Below are 26,526 nucleotides of genomic sequence, written 5' to 3'. Positions count from 1 at the left end.
AATTTGTGGAATTCCCTGCCACAGAGGGCAGTGGAGGCCAAATCACTGGATGGATTTAAGAGAGAGTTAGATAGAGCTCTAGGGGCTAATGGAATCAAGGGATAAGGGGAGAAGGCAGGCACGGGTTATTGATTGGGGAAGATCAGCCATGATCACAATGAATGGCGGTGCTGGCTCAAAGGGCTGAATGGCTTCCTCCTGCACCTATTTTCTATGTTTCTATGTTTGTGCCATCACGCACAACAACATCTGGCTTCTCTCCCTCCCTCCTAACATTAACCGCGTTTGTCATGAAATGCTCCCTGGTACATTGTCAGTTTTAGTTGAGAGATACAGCACGGAAACAGGCCCTTCGGCCCACCAGGTCCACGCTGACCAGCGATCCCCGTACATTAACACTATCCTGCACCCACTAGGGACAATTTTTACATTTACACCAAGCCAATTAACCTACAAACCTGTATGTATCTGGAGTGTGGGAGGAAACCGAAGATCTTGGAGAAAACCCACGCAGGTCACAGGGAGAAAGTACAAACTCCGTACAGACAGCACCCGTAGGCGGGCTCAAACCTGCGCTGCATTCACTGTAAGGCAGCAACTCTACCGCTGCGCCACCGTGACCGCTACTCTGTGGGGTTCCAGTATCAGCCAAAGCTGGGGATATTTTGTCACTTTAAGGCCAGAGTCAGGAGAGAGTTGTCAAAACAGACTAGAGAAAATGATCAGGATTTCGCTGAAAATGGTCAAAATAAAACTAACAACATAAGACATGGGCGACACCGTGCCTCATAGCTCCAGGGATCCAAATCCATTTCTGGGTGGGTTCCAGCACTGTCTATGTGGAGAATGCACATCCTGAGTACTCTGTGTTCCTCCCACACACCAAAGACATGTGGGTTGATTGGCTCATTGGCTACAGTAAACTGCCTTGTGTGTAGATGAGTTGTGGAATCTGGAGAGAGTTGGAGAACGTGGAGGGGATAGGAAACAGGATTAGTGTGGGTGGATGCCTGTCAAAGGGCCGGCTGAACGATGCCACGATATCAAAGTAGATGCAGGCCATTGGGCGCCTTGAACCTTCTGCAGCATTCAACAATCAAAGCTGATCTTCAATCATATATCCGCTTTTCCAGCTGGTCCACACACTGTCTAACTCCGTTGCTGTCCAAAAACTGTTTTAATGTTAATCCCTGAGCACATACTCCCCACCAAGCATGAGAAGTGCAAAAGTTCACAGCCACCTGAGCAAATATTTTTTTAATCTCGGGGAAAGAGCTGAAATTTGCATTGTGTTTGCAGATGCTGGTCAGTAATAACATGTAGACACAAGGAAGTGTAGATGCTGGCTCACAATAAAAGACAAAGTGCTGGAGTAACTCAGCAGGTCAGGCAGCATCTACGGAGTCAGAGTCATACAGACCGAAACAGGCCCTTCGGCCCAACTTGCCCATGTTAACCAAGATGCCCCATCTACGTTAGTCCAACCTGCCTGCATTTGGCCCTTAGTCCTCTAAACATTTCCTATCCACGTCATGTACCTGTCCAAATGTATTTTAAATGTCTCAATTACCTCCTCTGGTATCTCGTTCCATATATCCACCCCTCCCTCCCCCCCCCCCCCCCCCCCCCCCATGTGAAATGTTGCTCCTCAGGTTCCCATTAAATCTATCCCTTCTCACCTGGCCTAAATCTCCTCTGGTTCTTGATTCGCCGACTCTGGAAAACTTGGAGAGGTGACATTTCAAACTGGGATCTTTCTTCAGTCTTATTGAGGTTGGTGGGGAGGGGGGGGGGGGGGGTAGGATGGAAAGGAGTTGGGGGTAGGCAGAGGGGGAAGTCTGGCCGAGTTACTCCAGCACTTTGTGAATTTTACTGGCCGGTAGTAACATTGGTCAAGTGCTTCTTGCTCCCAGAGTCAACTAAAACTGTCGAAGCTTTGCCACTGAAGGCCACAGTTCCAACCAGGAGGACGGCACAGCGCTGGTCATGGTAGGATGAGGAGCAGCTATGCATTTGATAAGGTCCCACGTAGGAGATTAGTGGGCAAAATTAGGGCACATGGTATTGGGGGTAGAGTGCTGACATGGATAGAGAAGTGGTTGGCAGACAGGAAACAAAGAGTAGGGATTAACGGGTCCCTTTCAGAATGGCAGGCAGTGACTAGTGGGGTACCGCAAGGCCCGGTGCTGGGACCGCAGCTATTTACAATATACATCAAGGATTCGGATGAAGGGATTCAAAGTAACATGATCAAATTTGCAGATGACACAAAGCTGGGTGGCAGTGTGAATTGTGAGGAGGATGCTATGAGAATGCAGGGTGACTTGGACAGGTTGGGGGAGTGGGCAGATGCATGGCAGATGATGTTTAATGTGGATAAATATGAGGTTATCCACTTTGGTATCAAAAACAGGAAGGCAGATTACTATCTAAATGGTGTCAAGTTGGGAAAAGGGGAAGTACAACGGGATCTGGGGGTCCTTGTTCATCAGTCTATGAAAGTAAGCATGTAGGTACAGCAGGCAGTGAAGAAAGCAAATGGCCTTTATAACAAGAGGAATCAAAGGAGCAAAGAGGTCCTTCTGCAGTTGTACAGAGCCCTAGTGAGACCATACCTGGAGTATTGTGTGCAGTTTTTGTCCCCTAATTTGAAGAAGGACATTCTTGCTATTGAGGGAGTGCAGCGTAGGTTTACAAGGTTAATTCCCAGGGTGGCAGGACTATCATATGCTGAGAGAATGGAGCGGCTGGGCTTGTACACTCTGGAGTTTAGAACAATAAGAGGGGATCGTATTGAAACATATAAGATTGTTAAGGGTTTGGACACGCTAGAGGCAGGAAACATGTTCCCGATGTTGGGGGAGTCCAGAACCAGGGTCCACAGTTTAAGTATAAGGGGTAAGCCATTTAGAACAGAGATGAGGAAACACTTTTTCTCATAAAGAGTTGTAAGTCTGTGGAATTCTCTGCCTCAGAGGGTGGTGCGGGCCGGTTCTCTGGATACTTTCAAGAGAGAGCTAGATAGGGCTCTGAAAGATAGCAGAGACAGGGGATATGGAGAGAAGGCAGGAACGGGGCACTGATTGTGGATGATCAGCCACGATCACATTGAATGGCGGCGCTGGCTCGAAGGGCCGAATGGCCTACTCCTGTACCTATTGTCTATTGTCTATGTGACCGCTTGTGTTGCTAGACCGGGTGATTAAGTATCTACAATTATGAGACTTGACAGACGTATGTAAAATTATGAGAGGCATTGATAGGGTAGACAGTCAGAACCTTTTTCCCAGGATGAAAATGTCCGACTGGAGGGCACAGCTATAAGATAAGAGAGGGAAAGTTTACTATAGCTGTACGCGGAGAGTTATTATTTTTTTAAACCGAGAGTTGTGGGGGGCCAGGGACACATTGCCAGGGATGGTGTTGGAGGCAGATGCAATAGTGGCTTTTAAGAGGCTTTTAGATAGACATATGGAGGTGCAGGAAATGTGATCACGTGCAGGCAGATGAGATCAGTTGAATTTGGCATCACGTTCGGCACAAATATTGTGGGCCGAAGGGCCTCTCCTGTGCTGTACTCTTCTATGTTCTACATTCCCAGCATAAATGCTCCGACTGGATCACCAAACACAAACTGCGGTGAAGGGATACCACGGGCTTTGCCAATTAGTTCAGAACTTATGTATCCGAACAGAACTGCTGGCAAATCATGCGAGAACTGGACCATTGTTGATCAAAGTATATTCATTAATTAAACACCCTTGGATAATCAGTTGCTCCCCACCCTGTACAGAAGATTCTGGAAGACTCAAGTTAAACAAGGCAATGTGTTTTGAACATAATTAAAATTGTTGTGGGCAAGTTAACATTAATAACACATGTTTATGGCTGTAAGAATCATCAGTCTTCATCATGTCAACCCTCAGTGACACTTAAGTGAATTCTACTGTACACAAATTTTACGATCTTGTATTCTTGTGAGCAGTGGTGAGTATACTGATGAACTTACTCACATTTACTACGAGACGGCAATAGTGAGGAGGGACAGATGGTGGGCTGAAGGCAGGGAGAATGGGAGAGAGGGGAGAAGGGAGAAAAGGAAACAGGGCAACGTGGGGAGCAGAAAATCGTAATGGGAAGAGTGGAGAGAGCAGGATTGAGAGGGTGGAGGAAGAGGGTGAGAGGGATTGCTAAATGTATGCATTTTTACAATTGTCATTAAACATTTTGGCTTTTGTTTTGCATTGTTTAATTGATTGTGATGATTAGTAATGAGCCTGTCCCACTTAGGTGATTTTTTTGGCGAATGCCGGCGACTATCATAGTCGTAGCAGGTCAGCCAAAAACAGGCGACTAGACCCCCCTACGACACTGTCCACAACAACCTGCTCCCTCATCGACGTCAAGCTACGACAAGCTACCGACAACCGGCGACCCATTAGGACGTCCACTTACGACCACACCTACCACAACCTGCGTTCACCCGCGACAAGGTACGACCCTGTGGGCGACAACTGAGGACAATTCAGTCGCCGGTACCTGTTGCCGGTTGGCGTAGGTAGTTGCCAATGGAATTCACCGAAGTCAGCACCAGCGACAACCTATGTCATCCTGGCAACAGCCAAAGACATCCTGGCGATAGCACCAACGTCAGGCTACGATCGTTGGCATCAAGCCCAGGGGCGGCGACTGTCGCCAAAAATGTAAAAATCAAGCATCCACCAGAAAAACGCCACGACTTTTTGAACGACTGAGGAAATGACTCACGACCATACAGGCGACACCCCGGTGACCATGTGGCGACAGCCTAGTCACCTGTAGTCGCCTAAAACATCACCTAAGTGGGACAGGCCCGTAACGGTGACTAGGATTATAGACAATAGACAATAGGTGCAGGAGTAGGCCATTCGGCCCTTCGAGCCAGCACCGCCATTCAATGGCTGGTCATCCACAATCAGTACCCTGTTCCTGCCTTCTCCCCATATCCCCTATCTTTAAGAGCCCTATCTAACTCTATCTTGAAAGCATCCAGAGAACCGGCCTCCATCGCCCTCTGAGGCAGAGAATTCCACAGATTCACAACTCTCTGTGTGAAAATATTTTTCCTCATCTCCATTCTAAATGGCCTACCCCTTATGGCCCTGTCTCACGGCACGAGATCACTCCAAGAGCTCTCCCGAGTATTAAAAAAAATCAAACTCGTGATAAGCATGAAGAATGAACGTAGCTGGTACGTCAGAGCTCAGGGACGTCTCTTAGCGGCTCGTAACGCTAACGGCAGGTACTCGGGAAGACTCGCTAACCGCAGGTAAGCTCGGGAAGACTCGTGAAGATTTTTCAACATGTTGAAAAATGTCCACGAGAGCCCCGAGTACCGACGAGCGGCCATTACCGTAAATCTCCGAGTTCGAATCAGGGCAGACTCGGGAGAACTCTTGGAATGAACTGGGACAGAACCATTATTCTTAAACTGTGGCCCCTGATTCTGGACTCCCCCAACATCGGGAACATGTTTCCTGCCTCGAGCGTGTCCAAACCCGGAATAACCTTACATGTTTCAATGAGATCCCCTCTCATTCTTCTAAACTCCTGACTGTACAAGCCTAGCCGCTCCATTCTATCAACATATGATTGTCCCGCCATCCCGGGATTTAACCTTGTAAACCTACGCTGCAATCCCTCAATAGCAAAAATGTCCTTCATCAAATGTGGAGACCTAAACTGCATACAATACTCCAGGTATGGTCTCACTAGGGCCCTGTACAACAGCAGAAGGACCGCTTTGCTCCTACACTCAACTCCTCATGCCATTCGCTTTCTTCACTGCCTGCTGTACCTGCATGCTTACTTTCAGTGACTGATGAACAAGGACCCCCAGGTCCCCAGTTGTACTTCCCTTTTTCCCAACTTGACACCATTTAGATAATAATCTGCCTTCCTGTTTGTGCTACCAAAGTGGATAACCTCACATTTATTCACATTAAACTGCATCTGCCACTCACCCAACCTGTCCAAGTCACCTGCATCCTCCTCACAGTTCACTAGCATCCTCCTCACAGTTCACACTGCCACCCAGCTTTGAGTTATCTGCAAATTTGCTAATGTTACTTTTAATCCCTTCATCTAAATCATTAATGTATATTGTAAATACCTGTGGTCCCAGCACCGAGCCTTGCGGTACCCCACTAGTCACTGCCTGCCATTCTGAAAGGGACCCGTTAATCCCTGCTCTTTGTTTCCTGTCTGCCAACCAATTTTCTATCCATGTCAACACCCTACCCCCAATACCATGTGCTCTAATTTTGCCCACTAATCTCCTATGCGGGACCTTATCAAATGCTTTCTGTAAGTCCAGGTACACTACATCCACTGGCTCTCCCTTGTCTATTTTCCAAATTACATCCTCAAAAAATTCCAGAAGATTAGTCAAGCATGATTTCCCCATCGTAAATCCATGCTGACTCAGACCGATCCTGTTACTACTATCCAAATTTGCCGCTATTTCATCTTTTATAATTGACTCCAGCATTTTTCCCACCACCAATGTCAGGCTAACTGATCTAAAATTCCCTGTTTTCTCTCTCCCGCCTTTCTTAAAAAGTGGGATAACATTAGCTACCCTCCAATCCACAGGAACTGATCCTGAATCTATAGAACATTGGAAAATGATCAATGCATCCACGATTTCTAGAGCCACTTCCTTAAGTACCTAGGATGCAGACCATCAGGCCCTGGGGATTTATCAGTCTTCAGTCCCATCAGTCTACCCAACACCATTTCCTGCCTAATGTGGATTTCCTTCAGTTCCTTCGTCACCCTAAATTCTCTGGCCACTACTATATCAGGAAGATTGTTTGTGTCCTCCTTAGTGAAGACAGATCCAAAGTACTTGTTCAACTAATCTACCATTTCCTTGATCTCCATAATATTTTCATCTTTTTCAGTCTTCGAGGGTCCAACTTTGGTCTTAACTAATTATTTCCTCTTCACATACCTAAAGAAGCTTTTACTATCCTCCTTTATATTCTTGGCTAGCTTACCTTCGTACCTCATCTTTTCTCCCCGTATTGTCTTTTTAGTTATCTTCTGTTGCTCTTTAAACGTTACTCAATCCTCTGGCTTCCCACTCATCTTTGCTACGTTGTACTTCTTCATTTTTATTTTTACACTGTCCCTGACTTCCCTTGTCAGCCATTGTCGTCCTTTTCTCCCCTTGGAATCTTTCTTCCTCTTTGGAATGAACTGATCCTGCACCTTCTGTATTATTCCTAGAAATACCTGCCATTGTTGTTCCACTGTCATCCCTGCTGGGGTATCTTTCCAGTCAACTTTGGCCAGCTCCTCCCTCATGGTTCCATAGTCCCCTTTGTTCAACTGTAATTCTGACACCTCCGATTTACCCTTCTCCCTCTCAAATTGTAGATTAAAATTTATCACATTATGGTCACTACCTCCTAATGGCTCCTTTACCTCGAGTTCCTTTATCAAATCCGGTTCATTACACAACACTAAATCCAGAATTGCCTTCTCCCTTGTAGGCTCCAATACAAGCTGCTCTAAGAATCCATCTCGGACGCACTCCACAAACTCCCTTTCTTGGGGTCCAGTACCAACCTGATTTTCCCAATCTACCTGCATGTTGAAATCTCCCATAACAACCATAGCATTACCTTTATGACATGCCAATTTTAACTCTTGATTCAACTTGCACCCAATATCCAGGCTACTGTTTGGGGGTCTGTAGACAACTCCCATTAGGGTCTTTTTACCCTTACAATTCCTCAGTTCGATCCATACTGACTCCACATCTCCTGTTTCAATGTCACCCTTCGCAAGAGACTGAATTTCATTCCTCACCAACAGAGTTACCCCACCCCCTCTGCCCACCTGTCTGTCTTTTCGATAGGAGGTATACCCTCGAATATTCAGTTCCCAGCTCTGATCCTCTTGCAGCCATGTCTCTGACATTCCCGCTACGTCATACTTGCCAATTTCTAACTGAGCCTCAAGCTCATCCACTTTATTTCTTATATGTTTGAAAAAATGGGAAAAAAAAAAAAATAGTCAGAAATATTAGAGTATAGAGGGGGGGAGGGGGGGGGGGGGGGGGGCGAGGGGATGTATGAGGGGGAGGATTGATGAGGGGGAGAGGGGGAGGGGAGAGAGGGGGGGGGGGGGGGAGAGGGGGGAGGGGGAGAGGGGGAGAGGGGGAGAGAGGGAGAGAGGGGGAGAGGGGGGGAGGGGGGGAGAGGGGGGGGGGGGGAGAAGGGGAGGGGGGGGGGGGGAGAGGGAGGGAGAGAGAGAGAGAGAGAGAGGGAGGGAGAGAGAGAGAAAGAGAGAGAGAGGGGGGAGAGGGGGGGAGGAGGGGGAGGGGGGGGAGAGGGGGGAGAGGGGGAGAGGGGGAGAGGGGCGAGGGGGGGGGAGAGGGTGGGAGAGAGGGAGGGGGGAGGGGGGAGAGGAGGGGAGAGAGGAGGGAGGGAGGTGGGGGGGAGGGGGGGGGGGGGAGAGGGAGGGGGGAGGGGGAGAGGGGGGAGAGGGGGGGAGGGGAGAAGGAGAGGAGAGAGAGAAGGGGAGAGAGGGGGGAGAGGGAGAGGGAGAAGGGGAGAGAGGGGAGAAGAGATAGAGAGAGAGATAGAGAGATAGATAGAGCCGTGCTGCTGTAAAACGGACTTCACGCATACCAAGACAAGTATTTGTTTTGTTCTCTCATGCCAATATAACTGATTTATAACTAAACAGATGAGTGAGCCTTTTTCTATTCTACGTCAGATCCTTGAACCTGTTTCCTTGCAACAATGGCAAAATTGATTGTGGGATCACTTTGGAGGTGCCAGCAATGCGGGAGAATGATGTGTCGGATGCAGGGGTCGGTGAGTGAAATACAAGGAACATGGGAACTCTATACTTCTTCCTTCTGGGGGGAAGGGGGGGGGGGGAGTGAGAGCAGAACTAAGGGCTAAGGGACACAGAGGAGATGCAGGTGAGGGATCTGTCTATGACAGCAGGGGGGGAAACATTTGCTAAAGATAGAGGATATTGCATATGTCGTAGAATGGAAAGCCTCATCTTGGGAGCAGATGTGGCAGAGACGGAGAAAACATGACATGACAAGCTGTTAAGGATTTATTTCCTACTTTAGTGTCGACTTGCTCTGAGGACCGGCTAGTGCAAAAAAAAAGCTATGCTCGGGGTGAAAGATTCTGTTGCCATCCAAAAGTTTCTGTGGCCAAGGACCTGAGGGCCTGAGCTACAGGGAGAGATTAGGCAGGCTCGGACTTTATTCCTTGGAGTGCAGGAGAATGAAGGGTGATCTTATAGAGGTGCATGAGAAGAATAGATAAAATAGATGCACAGATTTTTTTACCCAGAGTTGGGAACCGAGAACCAGAGACTGTAGTTTTAAGATGAGAAGGGAAAGATTTAATAGGAATCTGAGGGGCAAGTTTTTCGCCCAGGGTGGTGTGTATATGGAATGAACTGACTGAACAGGTCGTTGAAGCAGATACCATAACAATGTTTAAAAGACATTTGGACAGTACATGGACAGGAAGCATTTAAAGGGACGGGCCATATGTGGGCAGGCGGGACTAGTGTAGATGGGGCAGCTTGGTCGGCGTGGGTGAGTTATGACGGAAAATTATTACCGTATTTATCACCGTAAGTTATTACCAGGGAAGGGCCTGATTCCGTGTTGCACGAGTCTATGACCTCATCATCAGAAAACATCCATTCGGTTTGAAGAAATTCCCACTGGGAAGATCGCATGTCAGCAGCAAACTCAAATGATTCAAGGTGAACACAATTTAAAATGGGTCAGGAAATTAAAGGGCAATCAGGCACATTAGTAGAAGCTTTTCAAGTTGCATACACACCTACAAACCGTCTGTTTCCTGCCACATCAAACTCCGACTGGGGAATTGCGTTAAACGACCGCACAGGCTCTACCTTTGTTGCAGACTCAGTTGTTGTTGGTGTGGTACTTGTAATTATCTGAAACCCTTGGAAGACACAACAAAATGGCAATAAAATACTCTGAACAGCCAATAATCTAATACCTGAGACGTATACATCATGTGGTGAGAGGTACGATCAGTACTTTTCGGTTAACGCAAAGGTCGGTAGAATTGTGGATCGTGCTAAAGCAACATTGAAAGTTGGGTGAAGCATTAGCAAGTAATAATTAATCACAGCTATGATGCAGTTATGCATTTTGGGAAGTCAAATTGCAGTAGAACGCAGTTGGGGGCACAGTGGCACAACTGGTGCCTCACAGTTCCAGAGACCCAAGTTCCATCCTAACCTAGGGCGCTATCTGTACAGAGTTTCTTGTTCTCCCTGTGACTGTGTGGGTTTCCTCCAGGTGCTCTGGTTTCCTCCCCCAAAATCCAAAGACGTGATGGTTTTGTAGGTTAATTGGTCACTGGAAAATACCCCTCGTGTGTAGAGAGTGGAGGCAAAAAGTAGGGCAATATGGAACTATTCTGACGTCAGTGTGGACTGGGTGGACCAAAAGGCCTGTTTACATGTTGTATCTCTACACTAAACAAAACTAGGACATGTTCAGTTGAACGGTGGAGCACCAAGGATGAACAAAGATTCCGGAGTTATGTCTGTATTGTCCTGAAAATGGCAACACAGATAGACAGGGTGGTGACGAAGACAGTATGGCATGCATAACCTCATTGGTTGGGGCAAAGAATTTATCAGTTGTTATGTTGTAACTTTATAACTTTTACAGATTTCCTTGGTGTCACAATTATTTAACTTGTGTAAGAAAAAGTCGTCAAAGGACACCTGTAAACAAGGTTTTATCATACAGAGAGTGGAGGGGTAGCAGCTGGTAAGAGGGGCGAGAGGAGATGAGTGGGGCAAGAGCAAGCAAGTGATGGCTTGTGTTACAGGCAAGCAATATAGGTGAGTAAGGGTTCATTGGCAGATCGCACGCAGATGGCTTGTCTCCTGAGATTGAGACAGAGAGATCAAGAAAGGGGAGAGGTAAGGTGGAAGTGGTCCACGTGACTTTGAGGGAAGGGAGGAAGGTGATGGTGGTTGATGAAAAAGATGAGCAGTACCCATGCAGTTGTCAATGGAGCAGAGAAAGAATTGGAGAGTGGAGTGGATTTATTAATTGAACCTTTCCTGGTTATTTCTGCGGTGTAACATAGAACATGAATTAAGAACTGCTCAGAATTATTTGATCAGAAAAATATAGTAACACTGTAGGTGTAAATGCTACTGTAGAATCGTTTTAAGGATGTGTAATTTTGTTCAAATCATTATATATATGATTTATATTATGGGTTTATTGTACGACAGGTTAAATGACTCTAATTTGTCTCATATCCGATAAACAAATATCACCTAACCTATATTTTACATTTTATTCTAATCTATTATAAATGCAACTTATTGCCAGGTGCACTGTTAAGGGGCTGTCCCACTCCGGTGACCTAATTGGCAAGTTTAGAAGAGTTTAGGAGAGTTTGAAAAAGTGTCATGTTGAAGACCTCCTTCAACTATGTAGAAGACCTCCTTCAACCTCCCTCGACTATGTTAAAGACCAGCTTCAACTAGCTTAGACTATCTTCGGGAAAATTGGACACCGAATAGTGGAGAGTGAAGACGACCTCCTTCGATCTCCTTCGACTATGATGAAGACTATCTTCGACTACCTTTGACTACCCTCGATTACCTACGACTAACATGCCGACCTACTACGACCTACTTTGACTAAACCTACGAATAAAAAAATATTGATTTTTTCCATGGCGACCTTTTTTTACTCGCGGGCATTTTTCATCGTGTTGACAAAAACGCCGCGACCTAGCTGAGGTCTCGAATATGCGGGGACTACTTTCGAGCATGAAGGAGAATTACAAAGACCTCCTAGGACCTCGTGTCGACCAAGCTGTGCGTATGAGACGAGGGCAAACTCTTCTAAACTCACCAATTAGGTCGCCCAAGTGGGACAGCCCCTTAAGTAGTAATTATTTTAACCATCTGCAACGTCAGAAAAATATTGATCTCTATGGGTCTACATACACTTGCCACCCCACACGTGTAATAATTCCAGAAGCAGACAATAGACAATAGGTGCAGGAGTAGGCATTTGGCCCTTCGAGCCAGCACCGCCATTCAATGTGATCATGGCTGATCATCCAAATCAGTACCCCGTTCCTGCCTTCTCCCCATATCCCCTGACTCCGCTATGTTTAAGAGCTCTATCTAACTCTCTCTTGAAAGCATCCAGAGAATTGGCCTCCACCGCCTTCTGAGGAAAGAGAATTCCACAGATTCACAACTCTCTGTGTGAAAAAGTTTTTCCTCGTCTCCGTTCTAAATGGCTTACTCCTTATTCTTAAACTGTGGCCCCTGGCTCTGGACCCCCAACATCTGGAACATGTTTCCTGCCTCTAGCATGCCCAATCCCTTAATAATCTAATATATTTCAATATGATCCCCTCTCATCATTCTAAATTCCAGTGTATACAAGCCCAGCCGCTCCATTCTGGAAGAGAAACAAACCTAACAAACTTTTAGCCGAAGGATTGAGTAGTTACAAATTCTATGTTTGAACTAAGTTTATTGTTGATTTTAAAGCAAACAGAATTTGGGATTTGGTCCTTAAAGGCCATTTTAACAGGGTTCTGAAATGCTTTTTCCAAGAACAAACCCAACCTGATTAATAAGATGAAGTACTGAAACTAGGAAAGAGGCACTTTTAGTTTAGTTTAGAAATACAGCACAGTAACAGGCCCTTTGGCCCACCGGCTGCACCGACCAGCGATCCCCGCTCACTAACACTATCCTACACACTGGTGACAATTTGCAATCTTTACTGAAGCCAATTAACCTACAAACCTGTCGTGTGGGAGGAAACCGGAGCACCTGGGGAAAACGTACAGACTCCATACAGACAGCACCCGTAGTCGGGATTGAACCTGGGTTTCTGGCGCTGTAAGGTAGCAACTCTACCGCTGCGCCCATTTCTTTAAAATGAAGAAATGTTTTAAAGTGCAACAGAAAAAGTGAAATACCCGTGCCTAGGCAGTACCTTCTTTAATGTCTAAAGAATCCAAAGAGTCGCCTTCCATGTAAACAGTTGGCATCAAATCTGGTTCCATCCCTGAAGACTCTTCGATTGAAGACGAGAAAACATAAGAAAATATATCGTTAAGTGTCAATTTGTATTGGTGTAGACCAGAACAAGAAATCAAGCTACCTTGAAATTTTCTGTAGAATGGTACACAGAGTGCTGGAGTAAAGAGCCTGTCCCACTTGGCCGTCATTCGCGCCACATTTACGCGTCATATGTAAAATAGGTCGACGCTTCGTTACGCGCGGCATCGCGCGCAAATCACGCGTCATCATGCCATCTGGTGTGCGTGACGTCATTAAACGACCCTGCAGTGCGCGGCGACACATGGTTACGTACGGTGACGTAACCTGCGTCACCACGCGATACACGTGAGATTTCAGGACGCAGCGTGTGACAACAATGCGTCAGCGTGCGTACCCATTGCGTCAGCATGCGTCATGCAGGTGGCGCGCGAGGATTTCGTTCAGCACGAAAACCTGGAGCGTCACGCGATACCGCGCTCAACTCCACACTCCTCCACACCTCTCCATGCGCCTGTCCCACGCTACCCACATGCTACCCGTGCGTCGACCTATTTTACATATAAATGAGGCGCAAATGATGGCCAAGTGGGACAGGCCCTTTACTCAGCTGGTTAGGCAGCACCTGTGCAAATATGATGCGTGGTATTAACACAGTTATATGCTCCAATGAAATTCGTCTCCATGTTATTTTAACAGAAGTGTAATCACTTCAAACAAGCCAGTCATGAGTTCATTACAGAACAGGAACCACAAAACATATTTATTGCTTTAGCAGCTCATTTGTAGATTCAGCAGACAGAAAACGTTGTTGCTATACCAGAACGGCTAAAGAGACCTATTTTATTCAGCACGAGTCTTGCAAAATACTTATGATAATTTTCAGAAACAGGTTATGATATTATTCAGCTGACGTCTATATGCTAGAAATATCCGCCAGGTTTCTCAGTGCCTGTAAGAACAGCTGCAATACCCTTTCTGGATCAATACTTCAACGGTATAAATTATAACCTTTTCTTCTTAAAACTGCTGCATTAAATCCAGAATTTTGTCTCTTGATTCTAGTTTACAGTTTTCTTTCTATTTATTTGAATCATTTAATTCTGTAGAAAATTAATTTATATTAAACTGAACGTTGGTTGAATGCTTCTAAAGAGACTCCGGAGAGGTGATTAATAATGGAATGGTTATCTATCTAAAAAAGTTAATTAACTGGCCTTTAAGGAATACTAAGAAACAGTTTCATTGTGTACTTTTTCTTAAATTTCATGTTTGGAAAAAAACGAATGAGCAAAACTGCCAAACTGTGCTTGGAAAGTTTTTAATATTTATTACTGTCCTGAACAGAATTAGAATCATAGTCATATAGCACAGAAACAGGCCCTTTAGCTCAGCTTGCCCATGCTGACCAAGGAGCAGCATCTACACTAGTCCACCTGCCTGTGTATGGCCCATATCCCTCTAAACCTTTCCTATCCATGTGCATGTCAAAATGTATTTTTAATGTTGTTATGGTTTCTGCCTAAACTACCTCCTCTGGCAGATCATTCCATATACCCACCACCCAACAAAAAGTTGTCCTTCAGATTCCTATTTCCCCTCTCAACTTAAATCTATGTCCCATGGTTCTTGTTTCCCCTACCATGGGCAAAAGACTCTGTGCATCTTTCCTATCCATTCCGATCATGATCTTATACACCTCTAGGCAACGATGCTGCCTCACCCGCTGAGTTTTTCCAGCATTTTCGTCTACCTTCGATTTTCCAGCATCTGCAGTTCCTTCGTAAGCTTGTGTGTGTGTGTGTGTGTGTGTGTATCCATTCTAATTGCTGTTGGGGCTACGTCGGAGATCATGGATGCCTCGTAGCGGCTCTTAATGCTAACGGCAGGTACTCGGAAAACGCGGCAACTAGTGACGTTTTTTCAGCACTGTGAAAATTGTCCAAGAGTAAAAAAATACTCGTGATGAGGTACCACGAGTTTGATTTTTTTTTAACTCGGGAGAGCTCTTGGGTGAACTCGCATCGTGGGACAGGCCCTTTAGCCTCAGCTTTTTGAAGGAATTGAATTCTTAGAAAATTGGGATGGGCATGTGACTGAAGTAACGGTGGGCGAGCGGTTTGGGATCAGGATATCTATTAGCTGTAAAATAGTTGTGGATAAGGACAGGGCAGGTTCACTAATTAAATTGGGGCAAGGTTAACTTTGATGCCATTAGACAGGAACTTGCTAAAGTTGATTGGAGTAGGGTGTTTGCGGGCAAAGAGATGTCCGGATTGGGATTGCTTTGAAAAGAGTGCTCTTGAGAGTTCAAGGAATGCAGGTTCCCAATTGAGGGAAGGGCAAGGCAGCTGGGCGTATGGAACCCTGAATGAAAAAAGAAATTGAGGCTCTGGTCAGGAAAATGACAGAGGCATGGGCTTGATTTAGGCAGCTGGAATCAAGTGAATCCCTAGAGGAGTTTAGGGGATTGTAGAGCATAGTTAAGAAATAAATGGGGAGGGCCAAAATTGGGCAGGACATAGCTCTGGCAGATAAAATTAATGAGAATCCAAAAGATTAAAAAAATGTATCTGGATTGGGCTGCTGGAAGAGGTAGTTGTGGCAGGTGCTATAACAGCATTTGAAAGACACTTGTATAGGGACATGGATAGGAAATGCTTAGAGGGATATTGTCTAAATGCGGTGTGTGTATATGTGTGTGTGATCATCTGAGCACAATCTGCGTGATTCTCATTTCCTTACAAACGCTAGGCCACAGCCTTCCCATCTTCACACAATCTACACATCTTTCCCCTCGAGGTGATTAACGTCTCCCCATCACATTCCCAGCCATATTTCTGAACTTTTTAATCCTTTAAAGTTTTAAAAACAGCCCAAAAACTCATCCATTTCGGGGAAAAAAGCCCGAGTGACGTCACAATGGACTCGCAATGTAGGATGGAACACTCCAGCACTCATGCGGCGGCTGACGCCCGACATCAGGTGGTGAGGGTGGAGCCACGGGCCCTAGTTGGTGCCGAGCCTGGTGCTGGTGCTGGAGTGAGAGCCGAGCCCGGGGCTTGTCATGGGGCCGTGACTGGGGTCGATAAAGAAGCCGCCGCTGGAACCAAGGACGAGCCTTGGTCCAGGGTCAGGGACGGTGAAGTCGGAACCTGCACTGGAGCCCAGGCAGCGGCCGAGCTAATGGCTGGAGGCTGCCGCTGGAACCAAAGAGGAATCTGGAGTCTACAGTCTGGGCCGGGCCGAGCATGAGAACCAGGCCCCGTCTGGGTAGGTCCTGGGTAGGTCCTGGGGCAGGGAATGGGAGGAGGATTAGAGAAATCAGGAGGGGGGAGATGGGATAGGGTCTCTACCCCCCTCCCTCTCTGCCCCTCACCCTCTCTACCACTCCTTCTCTTTACCCTCCCTCTCTACTCTAGAGATGCCCCCTCCCTCTCTACCCCCCTCCCCCAATATACCCCCTCCCTCTCTGCGCCTCACCCTCTCTACCACCCCCCTTCCCTCTACCACTCCCCCCCTCTCTCTCTACCCCCTCCCTCTCCTCTCTATCCACCCCTCTCTACCCCCCCCTCTCCCTCTCTCTCTACCCCCCTCCCTCTCTCTCCCCCCCTCCCAACCGTCTACTCTCTCCCTCTCTAACCCTCCTCCCCTCCCTCTCCCCCCCCTCCCCCTCCCTCTCTATCCACTCCCCTCTCCCACCCACTCCCCTCTCTACTCTACCTCTCTCTACCCCCTCCCTCTACCCCCCCCCTCTCCCCCCCTCCCTCTCTACCCCTCACCATCTCTATCACCCTCCCCCTCCATCTCTCCCCCCCTACTCTTTCCCCCCCCCCTCCCTCTCTACTCCCCCTCCCTCTAACCCCCTCCCTCTCTAGGGAGTGGTGAGTATTGGGACCTATGGGTGAGTGGTGGAATATTGCGTTCGGGGACCACCACTCCCCCACCTCTATGACCCCATGCCCCCCCCCGCGTTGGGGGACGGGACCCAACTTGGTCTAGTATATATATATATATATATATATATATATATAATGTGTGTGTGTGTGTATATGTGTGTGTGTGCGTCTGTGTGTGTGTGTACATACATACATATACATTACTTCTCGATACATACATATGCATATACATACATACATACATGCACATACATGCGTATCGAGAAGTAATACATACACACATTTATGTATAGATATATATTAAATGAAAAGGTCTAATTTCTGGAATATCCAATTAAGATTTTACTGTTTGTAACTGTGTTGGGTATAAATTATAAGACTCTGCTTCTTGCGTCCAAGTTCCCACCATGATATTAAGTGCGTGCAGTTGGTTGCTCCAATATTTAGGGCTTACAACTGGATTTGAATTGACAAAGGAAAGGAACATTTTAGACAGCACTGGCCACATTAGAACAGCTGAACACAATGCTAATGCCTACATACACTATGCAAAGAGTTCTCCATACCACTTGAAAGAAAGATCATCCAACTGAAACATTCAAATCTTTTTCTCACTCGACTGATGCTGTGTGAGCTACTGAATACTTCGGGGTGGTGTAAAACAACCTCCACTTTGAAATGAGACTATTTATTTAATTCTAGAACAATTGTGTCCTTCTGACCCACAATAAAGTAAACTAATACAAAATTCTGAAGTGGGAGCTTCCATCATTCCCTTTCAGACCCAAAAGATTAGTTGTCATATGCTCAATATCAATAACAAATACATTTTTGTTTAAATTTTAGGTTTGAGATACAGCGCAGAAGCATGGAATTTGGCCCACCAAGTCCACACCGACCAGCGATCCCCACACATTAACACTATCCTAGAAATATGAGGGTCAATTTTACATTTATACCAAGCCAATTAACCTACAAACCTGTACATCTTTGGAGTGTGGGAGGAAAGCGAAGATCTCGGCGAAAACACACTCTGGTCACGGGGAGAACGTACAAAACCCCGTACAGACAGCACCTGTAGTCGGGATCGAAACCATGTCTCTGGTGCTGTAAGGCAGCAACTCTACTTCTGCGCCACTGTGCCGTTCAATATTGTGAAGGTGACAACCCTAATTTGTACCTCCAAAGGACAATGTTTCAGGTACATAGGAGAGACTTCTGTGCAGGAGCATTTATCAAATTGATTCGCGATCATCTTCATGATAAAATGAGTGCATGAATGTTGCCTTTAATATTGAACATCTAGTATTTGATTTAATGTCTTTAAAAAGCCCAATTTCTAAAATACATGTCCATTGGCAGCAGCATCTGACCTTGGAGACCTTTCTTGTCCAGTCCACACATTTAAGATTTCTAGCTTATTTTTCTCTCCCCGTCCTTTGTTGACCTGGCTATTTAGCTATTGGTTCCATATCTCTAGTTCCCCTCCCCCCATGACTCTCAGTCTGAAGAAGGGTCTCAACACAAAACATCACGCATTCACTCTCTCCAGAGTTGCTGCCGGTCCTGCTGAGTTAAGGGCCTGTCCCACACATGCACTTTTGTCAGCGACTTGCCGGCACCCGTCATAGTCGCAAGCAGGTTGCCGTAAATGTTCAACATGGTCAGTAATTTTTCAAATTACTCACCACCATACAGGCATCACCCCGCCCAAAGAGTCGTACCTTGTTCTGGTCGCCGCTATATTTTCAACATGTTGAACATTTTCGGCAGCCTGCTGCGCCGATGACGGGTGCCGGCAGGTCGCCAGAAAAATCACGTAAGTGGGACAGGGCTTTAACCCCAGCATTTTGTGCCCATCTTCGGTGTAAACTAGCATCTACTGTCCCTTCCTGCACATTATAATTCTACTGTTATTTGTAACCATGTTGCAATATTTAGATTTGACTAAGGACCTTATCTAAAGCTGCAGAATGGCTCTTTCCAATCATGCATATCAATATAATATCAAATTCATTATCGTGCCATTCACATTCCCATGAATGAATTCCCATTCACATTCCCAACGATTAACTTTCTGATACATGAAAATGCTGGAGAAACAGCGAGTGAGGCAGCATCTGGGGAGCGAAGGAAGAGGTGACGTGTCGGGTCGAGACCCTTCTTCTGAAGAAACACCGATTCCTTCGCTCCATAGATGCTGCCACACCTGCTGAGTTTCTCCAGCATTTTTGTCTACCTTCGATTTTTCCAGCATCTGCAGTTCCTTCATAAACCTTCTGAAATATATTAGCTTCTGGTTCACATCATTATTACCTTCTTCATCACATTCGATTTTTCCGACAGGACTCCAAACAGGGTAACCATTTTCATCCAATCTCGCCACACTGCCCATGGGACATTCTGGAACTTCAGTTACCAGTACGGTTGTTAACTCAGTTGTGGTCGGCACAGGTGTGGTGGTTGTTGTTGGCCGTGGTGTGGTGGTTGTTGTCGGCACTGGTGTGGTGGTTGTGGTCGGCCGTGGTGTGGTGGTTGTGGTCGGCTCTGGTGTGGTGGTTGTTCTTGGCACAACCGTTGTTTCCAGTTGCCGGACAAATCCAATGACCGGTTTACCTCCAACTGACAAAATTGGCTTATCCTTTGGGCCATCTAAAGGCTTACTGTCTCGCCCATGTCCAAACAGAGCCAAGCCATCTGGACTCAAGATTGGAGTTCCTTCCTGATCTGCAACAGCGGACAAAGAGTATGCTTTTCATTTTAATACAAGACCTTAATTTGCTACATATCATAATATTTTTACAGTCCACCACCGATTTGGCAGCACACGTGGTTCCAGAGTCTTTGGGGATTATCCGTTTTGCTGAATAACAGAGGTCATGCCCTCCGACAGTAGTCCAACGGTACCAGAATGGTCCGCCTAGACCACAAAGGGGGCTGTGATAAGGGCCTGTCCCACTTGGACAACCTAATCCACGAGTTTAGAAGAACCTAGATGAGTTGAAGAAAATGTCAAGGTCGTGTTGACTCGCCGTAGAAGACTTCCTACGACCACCTACGACGATGTCTATGACCTCCTGCGACTATGTCTACGACCTCCTATGACCCCTCTCGACCTTAGTCTTCCACACCTAAGACCAACTACGACTAGCTAGGAGTGGAAAATGATCACATGATAAAATGATGTCATGTTTGCATGTTTTTTTACTCGGGCCAGTTCCCGATCTACGACTATCTATGACTACCATCGCGACCTACTACGACCTACCTACGAGTAAAAAGTATCAATTCTTTCCATGCCGACCTTTTTTTTACTCGTGGACATTTTTTATCAGGCTGGAAAAAACGCCACGACCTACTTGAGGCCACGAGTACGCGGTGACCACTCACGAGCATGAGGAAGAGTTACGAAGACCTCCTATGGCCTCGTGGCGACCATGCTACGAGTATGAGTCAGGGGGAAACATGGCAGAGGTCGCCAATTAGGTCGTGAAAGTGGGACAGGGGCTATACCTGGCCGCAAAGTCGGCTATGGGAACGGATCTACCGGCTCCGGCTGGCTGGCGTTCCAGAGCCCCGGCAGCAGCGGGAAAATTCAATCCATTGATCGGCGCAGAAACCCCAATGAGGCCGAGATCGGCCGCCTTACCCGGCCTAGGCGAGACACTTTCGGCAGGACTTCTGGGGAGCATTTCAAGTACATGCTAGCAATTTGGTCTACCTTAAAAGACCACCAGTTGCGGGGAAAATCAGTGGTGGACCTGTACGTAAAACTTCCAATATCTCAATGTTGAATAGACCTGATGCTCAATCTTCTGATGTGAGGAGTTATTTTTCAAGAAAAATAAGCTAAATCTAACACAATTACATAAAGACATGCAAGCAGCAAGTCGCATAATTCCACTGCAAGGTTCATCAGCAAGCTTTCGTTACTTGCCTTCAGCATTAACATACTAAACAACAAGTAGCAATTAAACATCGAAGTTCGTTTTGCAAGGCGGAATTTTTCCAGTGAAATTGCACAAACCTAATATCGTACGCCCATCTGATCCCAACTGTATCCGCAGCGGATTTCCCGCCGTATCTTGGAGCACTTGTCCTTCAGGATTCATCAGTATTCCCTGATCAAGATCCACAATCTGTTTCAAAGTTATCAACCAATTAGTCACAGAGGCAGCCTTTGCCTAATGAGAATATGCTTTTAAATATTAATTATCATCCCTTATATTTGCCAGATCATCAGTGACCTGATATTTGCAAAATCAATTGAGCGTGTAATACTTAACCCATTTAGTGTCTTGAGGGCCCGTGATGACTCTGCGTCCTGTTGTTTTTTCACTGTCGTGTTTGCTGGATGAAACTTTATTCCCTCTTTCAGCTGTCAAGTTTGGTCTCCTATTTTTCCCTGTGACATATATCAAGAATGATATAGTTTTAATATCTTGTGCATTCTATGTTTGTTCACAGCAGTCATAAGAATTGTATTTATTTTATCAAAGAAAGCATCTCAACCACCTCTCCCTGTTACATTAGACACTCGTTGTGTGCTGAGCCCGGACATGCAACGGAGCCACCTCAACAAAAGCAACCTTTCCAGGTTTACCTGCATTGAACTCATCCTTTGAGTTATGGTGAAGGAGCAACAGAAGTGAGCTTTCAACTCCTCAAGTCATTCAATTAGGTCGCAGCTGATCTGTGTATTAGCACCGTCTACCAGTCAGTAATCCTTCCTAACTTGACCTCGGAAAAGTCCATCAAACTCAATGTTGAAAATGTTAATCTACCATTTTGGAGTTGAGTTCAAGATTTTCATGACTTTGCACGATTCCCTGCAGTGTGATCTGCAAATCCGTAAATGACGTCTGCAAATCTGGCCTGATGACAGGAGTTAAAATCCCACCATGGCCGGAGAATTATGGAAATCCATAGAGCTACAGTAAGTTATGAGCACAGCTTTCAACAAGGCTCCGTATGGTTGGCTACTCTGGCAGTGAGATTCCATGGGATCCAAGGAGAGATAGCTGCATGGATAGAAAATTGGCTTCATGGCAGGAAGCAGAGGGTGATGATAGAAAGTTGCTTTTTGGACTGGAGGCCTGTGACTAGTGGTGGGCCTCAGAGGTCAGTGCTGGGCCCATTGCTGTTTGTCATCTATATCAATGATTTGGATCACAACATGGTTAGCAATTTTGCAGATGACACTAAAGTGTGTGGTGTTGTAGATAGTGAAGATGGTTGTCAATAATTGCAGCAGGATCTTGATCAGTTGATCAGGTGGGCTGAGGAATGGTTGATGGAATTTAACACAGAGAAATGTGAGGTGTTACATTTTCAGATGTCTAACATGGGCAGAACCTACACAGTGAACGGCAGGTGGGGAGTGTTGCAGAACAGAGGGATCTAAGAATGCAGATACGTAGTTCGTGGAGACTGCCACCACAGGTAGATAGGGTGGTCAAAAAGGCTTTTGGCACATTGGCCATCATCAGTCAGAGTATTGAGTATAGAAGTTGGGAGGTCATGTTGCAGTTGTATAAGATGTTGGTGAGGCCGCATTTAGAGCGTTGTGTTCAGTTCTGGGCACCATGTTATAAGAAAGATGTTGTCAAGCTGGAAAGGCTTGACAAGAGAAGATTCATGAGGATGTTGCCAGGACTCAAGGGCCTGAACTATATGGAGAGGTTGAGCAGGCTAGAAATCTATTCCTTGGAGCGCAGGAGGATGAGGGGTGATCTTATAGAGATTAAGAGAGGAATAGATCAGGTAGACATACAGAGCGTCTTGCCCAGAGTAGGGCAACCAAGAACCAGAGGATATAGTTTTAAAGTGAGGGAGGAAAGATTTAATAGGAACCAGAGGGGTAGTTTTTTCACACAAAGGGTGGTGGGTGTATGGAACGAGCTGCCTGAGGCGATAGTGAACGGAGATACTATAACAACTTTTAAGGACCAATTTGACAGGTACATGAATAGGATCGGTTTAGGGAGATATGGGCCAAACGCAGGCAGGTGGGACTAATGTAGATGGGACATGTTGGCCGGTGTGGGCAAGTTGGGCTGAAAGGCCTGTTTCCACGCTGTATGACTGTGTGACTCTGACTGCATGACTCTAATTGCATTTTACTCAGTGAATAAACTTCCAAACCAATGCTTCTCATGTAAACTGTTGTTTCTAGTCTGGTCGGCAATGCCAGTTGGACAATAAATGCTGAGCCTGCGTGTGAGATCCACTTCCTGTCACAAACCGAAGGAAACCTTGCATCTCAGTGGAATGCTAAGAGCAGCTAGACGACTTTACCCCAGCAGTATTCACAGTAGACAAACCAGATGTTCTATCAAAAGATGGGAACCTGCAAACAAGAGGAACCTTCCCATTTCCAACGTTCAACTGTGAATTACCAGTGACAGTCAGGACCAAAGGCTTCCAAAGCTGGAGACTGTGACTTTAGGTTACACAGTTGATGGGCACCCAATAAGATAATAAGGTCATGAGTGATAGGAGTAGAATTAGACCATTCGGCCCATCAAGTCTATTCTGCCATTCAATCATGGCTGATCTCTCTCTTCTTCCTAACCCCATTCTCCTGGCTTCTCCCCATAACCTCTGATGCCTGTACTAATCAAGAATCTATCTATCTCTGCCTTCAAAATATCCACTGATGGCCTCCATATCCTTTTGTGGCAAATAATTCCACAGATTCACTACCCTCTGTCTAAAGAAATCTCATCTCCTTCCTAAAAGAATGTCCTTAATGCAAGATGTGCAGTTCTGGGCATCTAGCTATAAGAAGGATGTCCCTAGGTTATATAAGGTGCAAAAGAGATTCACCAGGACATTAGCTAGGCTTGCGTTGTGAGGAAGAGCTTGCATAGGCTGTGACTTTTTACTTTGGAGTGTGGAAGCCTAAGATGTGACCTTGCTGAGATGTAGATGATCACAAGGGACAGAAATCAACTGAGTCTGTTGTCAAGGTACAGGATTCTCGAACACCAGGGCATAACTTAAGGTGGATGCAGAGTGTTTGCAGAGGGCCCCCAGAGGTAATTTCTTCACTCAGAGGATAGTTCTTATCTGGAATGAGTTACTTGGGGAAGTGATAGAAGCAGGTGCAATTATGACTTTCATCAGATAGTTGGGCAGATGTATGGATAGGAAGGGTTTAGATGGTTTTCAGTCAATTGCACGCACATGGGACTAGCCCAAAACACCAATTTGGTCGACATTGGGCTGAAGGTCCTCTTTCCGCGCAGTACAGTTCTAGGACTCTGACCCCAAGATGTTACCTATCTCCACATCATCCCTGAATAGTCTTACTCTCCTTTTTAAGCTGCGCTTCCTTTTTCTGGACTGTTCCAAAAGTCATGTTTATTTTCCCTTGCAAGGCGTTTAATCAATTTAATTATTTTAATTGGATGTTGTTAACACTTGGGAAAGTGACTGGATTAATACACCGTTTTTCAGGAGCTCACAGAGACAAATGCATGGTGATTCTAGCAGGACATGGAGCTGCTGTCAATACAATGCAGAGTGTAGCTGTTGTGGTCCGCAGAAGCCTATCTCCCTAGAGTCATAGAGTCATAGACACAGCATGAAAACAGGCCCTTCGGCCCAACTTGCACACACCGACCAACATGTCCCATTTACATTAGTATAGAATTTGTGTCCTACACAGCTAAATGGTTATTTCAGAGAAAGCGACTCCTGGGTCCAGACACCCCAAGAACAAAAATATCAGTGGGATCACCTGTTATTCTTCAAACTCAAGAAGCTGAAGACCCCGTCTGCCTCAAATCATACAACAAAACTGCTACTTCTGACACAAACACAGTTCTGCCTTTGCTGCATTCCCTCAATTTCTAGTTTGTCATTCTTTCAGACCAGGGACCTCAGATTTGACTCAAATCTGGTCTCAACAGAGTTCTATATAGACAATAGACAATAGGTGCAGTAGGCCATTTGGCCTTTCGAGCCAGCACCTCCATTCAATGTGATCATGGCTGATCATTCCCAATCAGTACCCCGTTCCTGCCTTCTCCCCATATCCCCTGACTCCGCTAACTTTCAGAGCCCTATCTAGTTCTCTCTTGAAAGTATCCAGAGAACCGGCCTCTACCGCCCTCTGAGGCAGAGAATTCCACAGACTCACAACTCTTTGTGAGAAAAAGTGTTTCCTTTTCTCCGTTCTAAATGGCTTACCCCTTATTCTTAAACTGTGGCCCCTGGTTCTGGACCCCCCCAACACCGGGAACATGTTTCCTGCCTCTAGTGTGTCCAAACCCTTAACAATCTTACATGTTTCAATAAGATCACCTCTCATCCTTCTAAACTCCAGAGTGTACAAGCCCAGCCGCTCCATTCTCTCAGCATATGACAATCCCGCCATCCCGGGAATTAACCTTGTAAACCTACGCTGCACAACCTCAATAGCAAGAATGTCCTTCCTCAAATTAGGGGACCAAAACTGCACACAATACTCCAGGTGTTGGCTCACTAGGGCTCTGTACAACTGCAGAAGGACCTCTTTGCTCCTTCGATTCCTCGTGTTATGAAGGCCTACATGCCATTTAGCGTTCTTCACTGCCTGCTGTGCCTGCATGCTTACTTTCATTGACTGATGAACAAGGATCACATTGCACTTCCCCTTTTGCCAATTACGCCATTAAGATAGTAATCTGCCTTCCTATAACATGAACAAGTCTTCTTTATTATCATATTCAAATCCTAGCATTTAAGGAGAACATATTATTTGCTTTGCCAATTGCTTTCTACACATGTAGTCACTGATTTATGTACAAAGGTTCCCATATCTCACTGAACACCAGCAGCTTTCAATTTCTCATCATTTACAAGATAGTCCAACTTTTTATTCTTCCACCAAATTATATAATCTCTCATTTTCCCTTTCTATATTCCACTTGTCACGCCCTTCCCTTTACATTAGAATTTATAGAGTCATAGAATGATACAGCGTGGAAACAGGCCCTCCAAACCAACTTGCCCACACCGGCCACTATGTCTCAGCTACAACAGTCTCATCTGCCTGCATTTGGTCCATATCCCTCCAAACCTGTCCCTGTCTAACTGTTTCTTAAACATTGGCATAGTCTCTGCCTCAACTTCCTCCTCCGGCAGCTTATTCCATACCTCCACCACCCTTCATGCGAAAAAGTTACCTATCAGATTCCGATTAAATCGTTTCCCCTTCACCATGAACCTATGTCCTCTGGTCCTCGATTCACCTATTTTGGGCATGAGACTACCCAATCTATTCCTCAGAATTTAGAAATAGTAACACCATAATTTCTGCGGGTTTCCTTTTATCTATTCTACTGGATACAACTAGAAAGACAACTAGAACATAGAGTATTGCAAAGCACAGGAACAGGCCGTATGTGCTAAACACGATGCCAAGATCTAATTATATATCCCTGTACATAATCCATATCACTCCAATCCCATCCATCTGCCTATCCAAAAGTATCTTAAATGCCACTATCCTACCTGCCAC

The 26,526-nt window shown here is 45.9% G+C and overlaps 1 protein-coding gene across 2 annotated transcripts in view; it reads right to left on the bottom strand.

The window, feature by feature from the left end:
* Positions 1-26,526, bottom strand: part of fndc1 (fibronectin type III domain containing 1) — a 202,318-nt gene that overhangs the window by 61,173 nt on the left and 114,619 nt on the right. For both annotated transcript variants that reach the window (XM_055639966.1, XM_055639967.1), the window contains exons 11-15: positions 21,305-21,423; positions 21,046-21,157; positions 19,335-19,745; positions 13,055-13,135; positions 9,873-9,998 (exon numbers count right to left, since the gene is read on the bottom strand). In XM_055639966.1, the coding sequence (XP_055495941.1) occupies positions 9,873-9,998; positions 13,055-13,135; positions 19,335-19,745; positions 21,046-21,157; positions 21,305-21,423 (849 nt within the window). The remainder of the gene's footprint in view (positions 1-9,872; positions 9,999-13,054; positions 13,136-19,334; positions 19,746-21,045; positions 21,158-21,304; positions 21,424-26,526) is intronic.

This window comes from Leucoraja erinacea, chromosome 8 (assembly GCF_028641065.1).
Source record: "Leucoraja erinacea ecotype New England chromosome 8, Leri_hhj_1, whole genome shotgun sequence".
NCBI lineage: Eukaryota > Metazoa > Chordata > Chondrichthyes > Rajiformes > Rajidae > Leucoraja > Leucoraja erinaceus.
The sequence above is the reverse complement of the archived record's forward strand: the minus strand, read 5'-3'. Positions and strand labels throughout refer to the sequence as shown.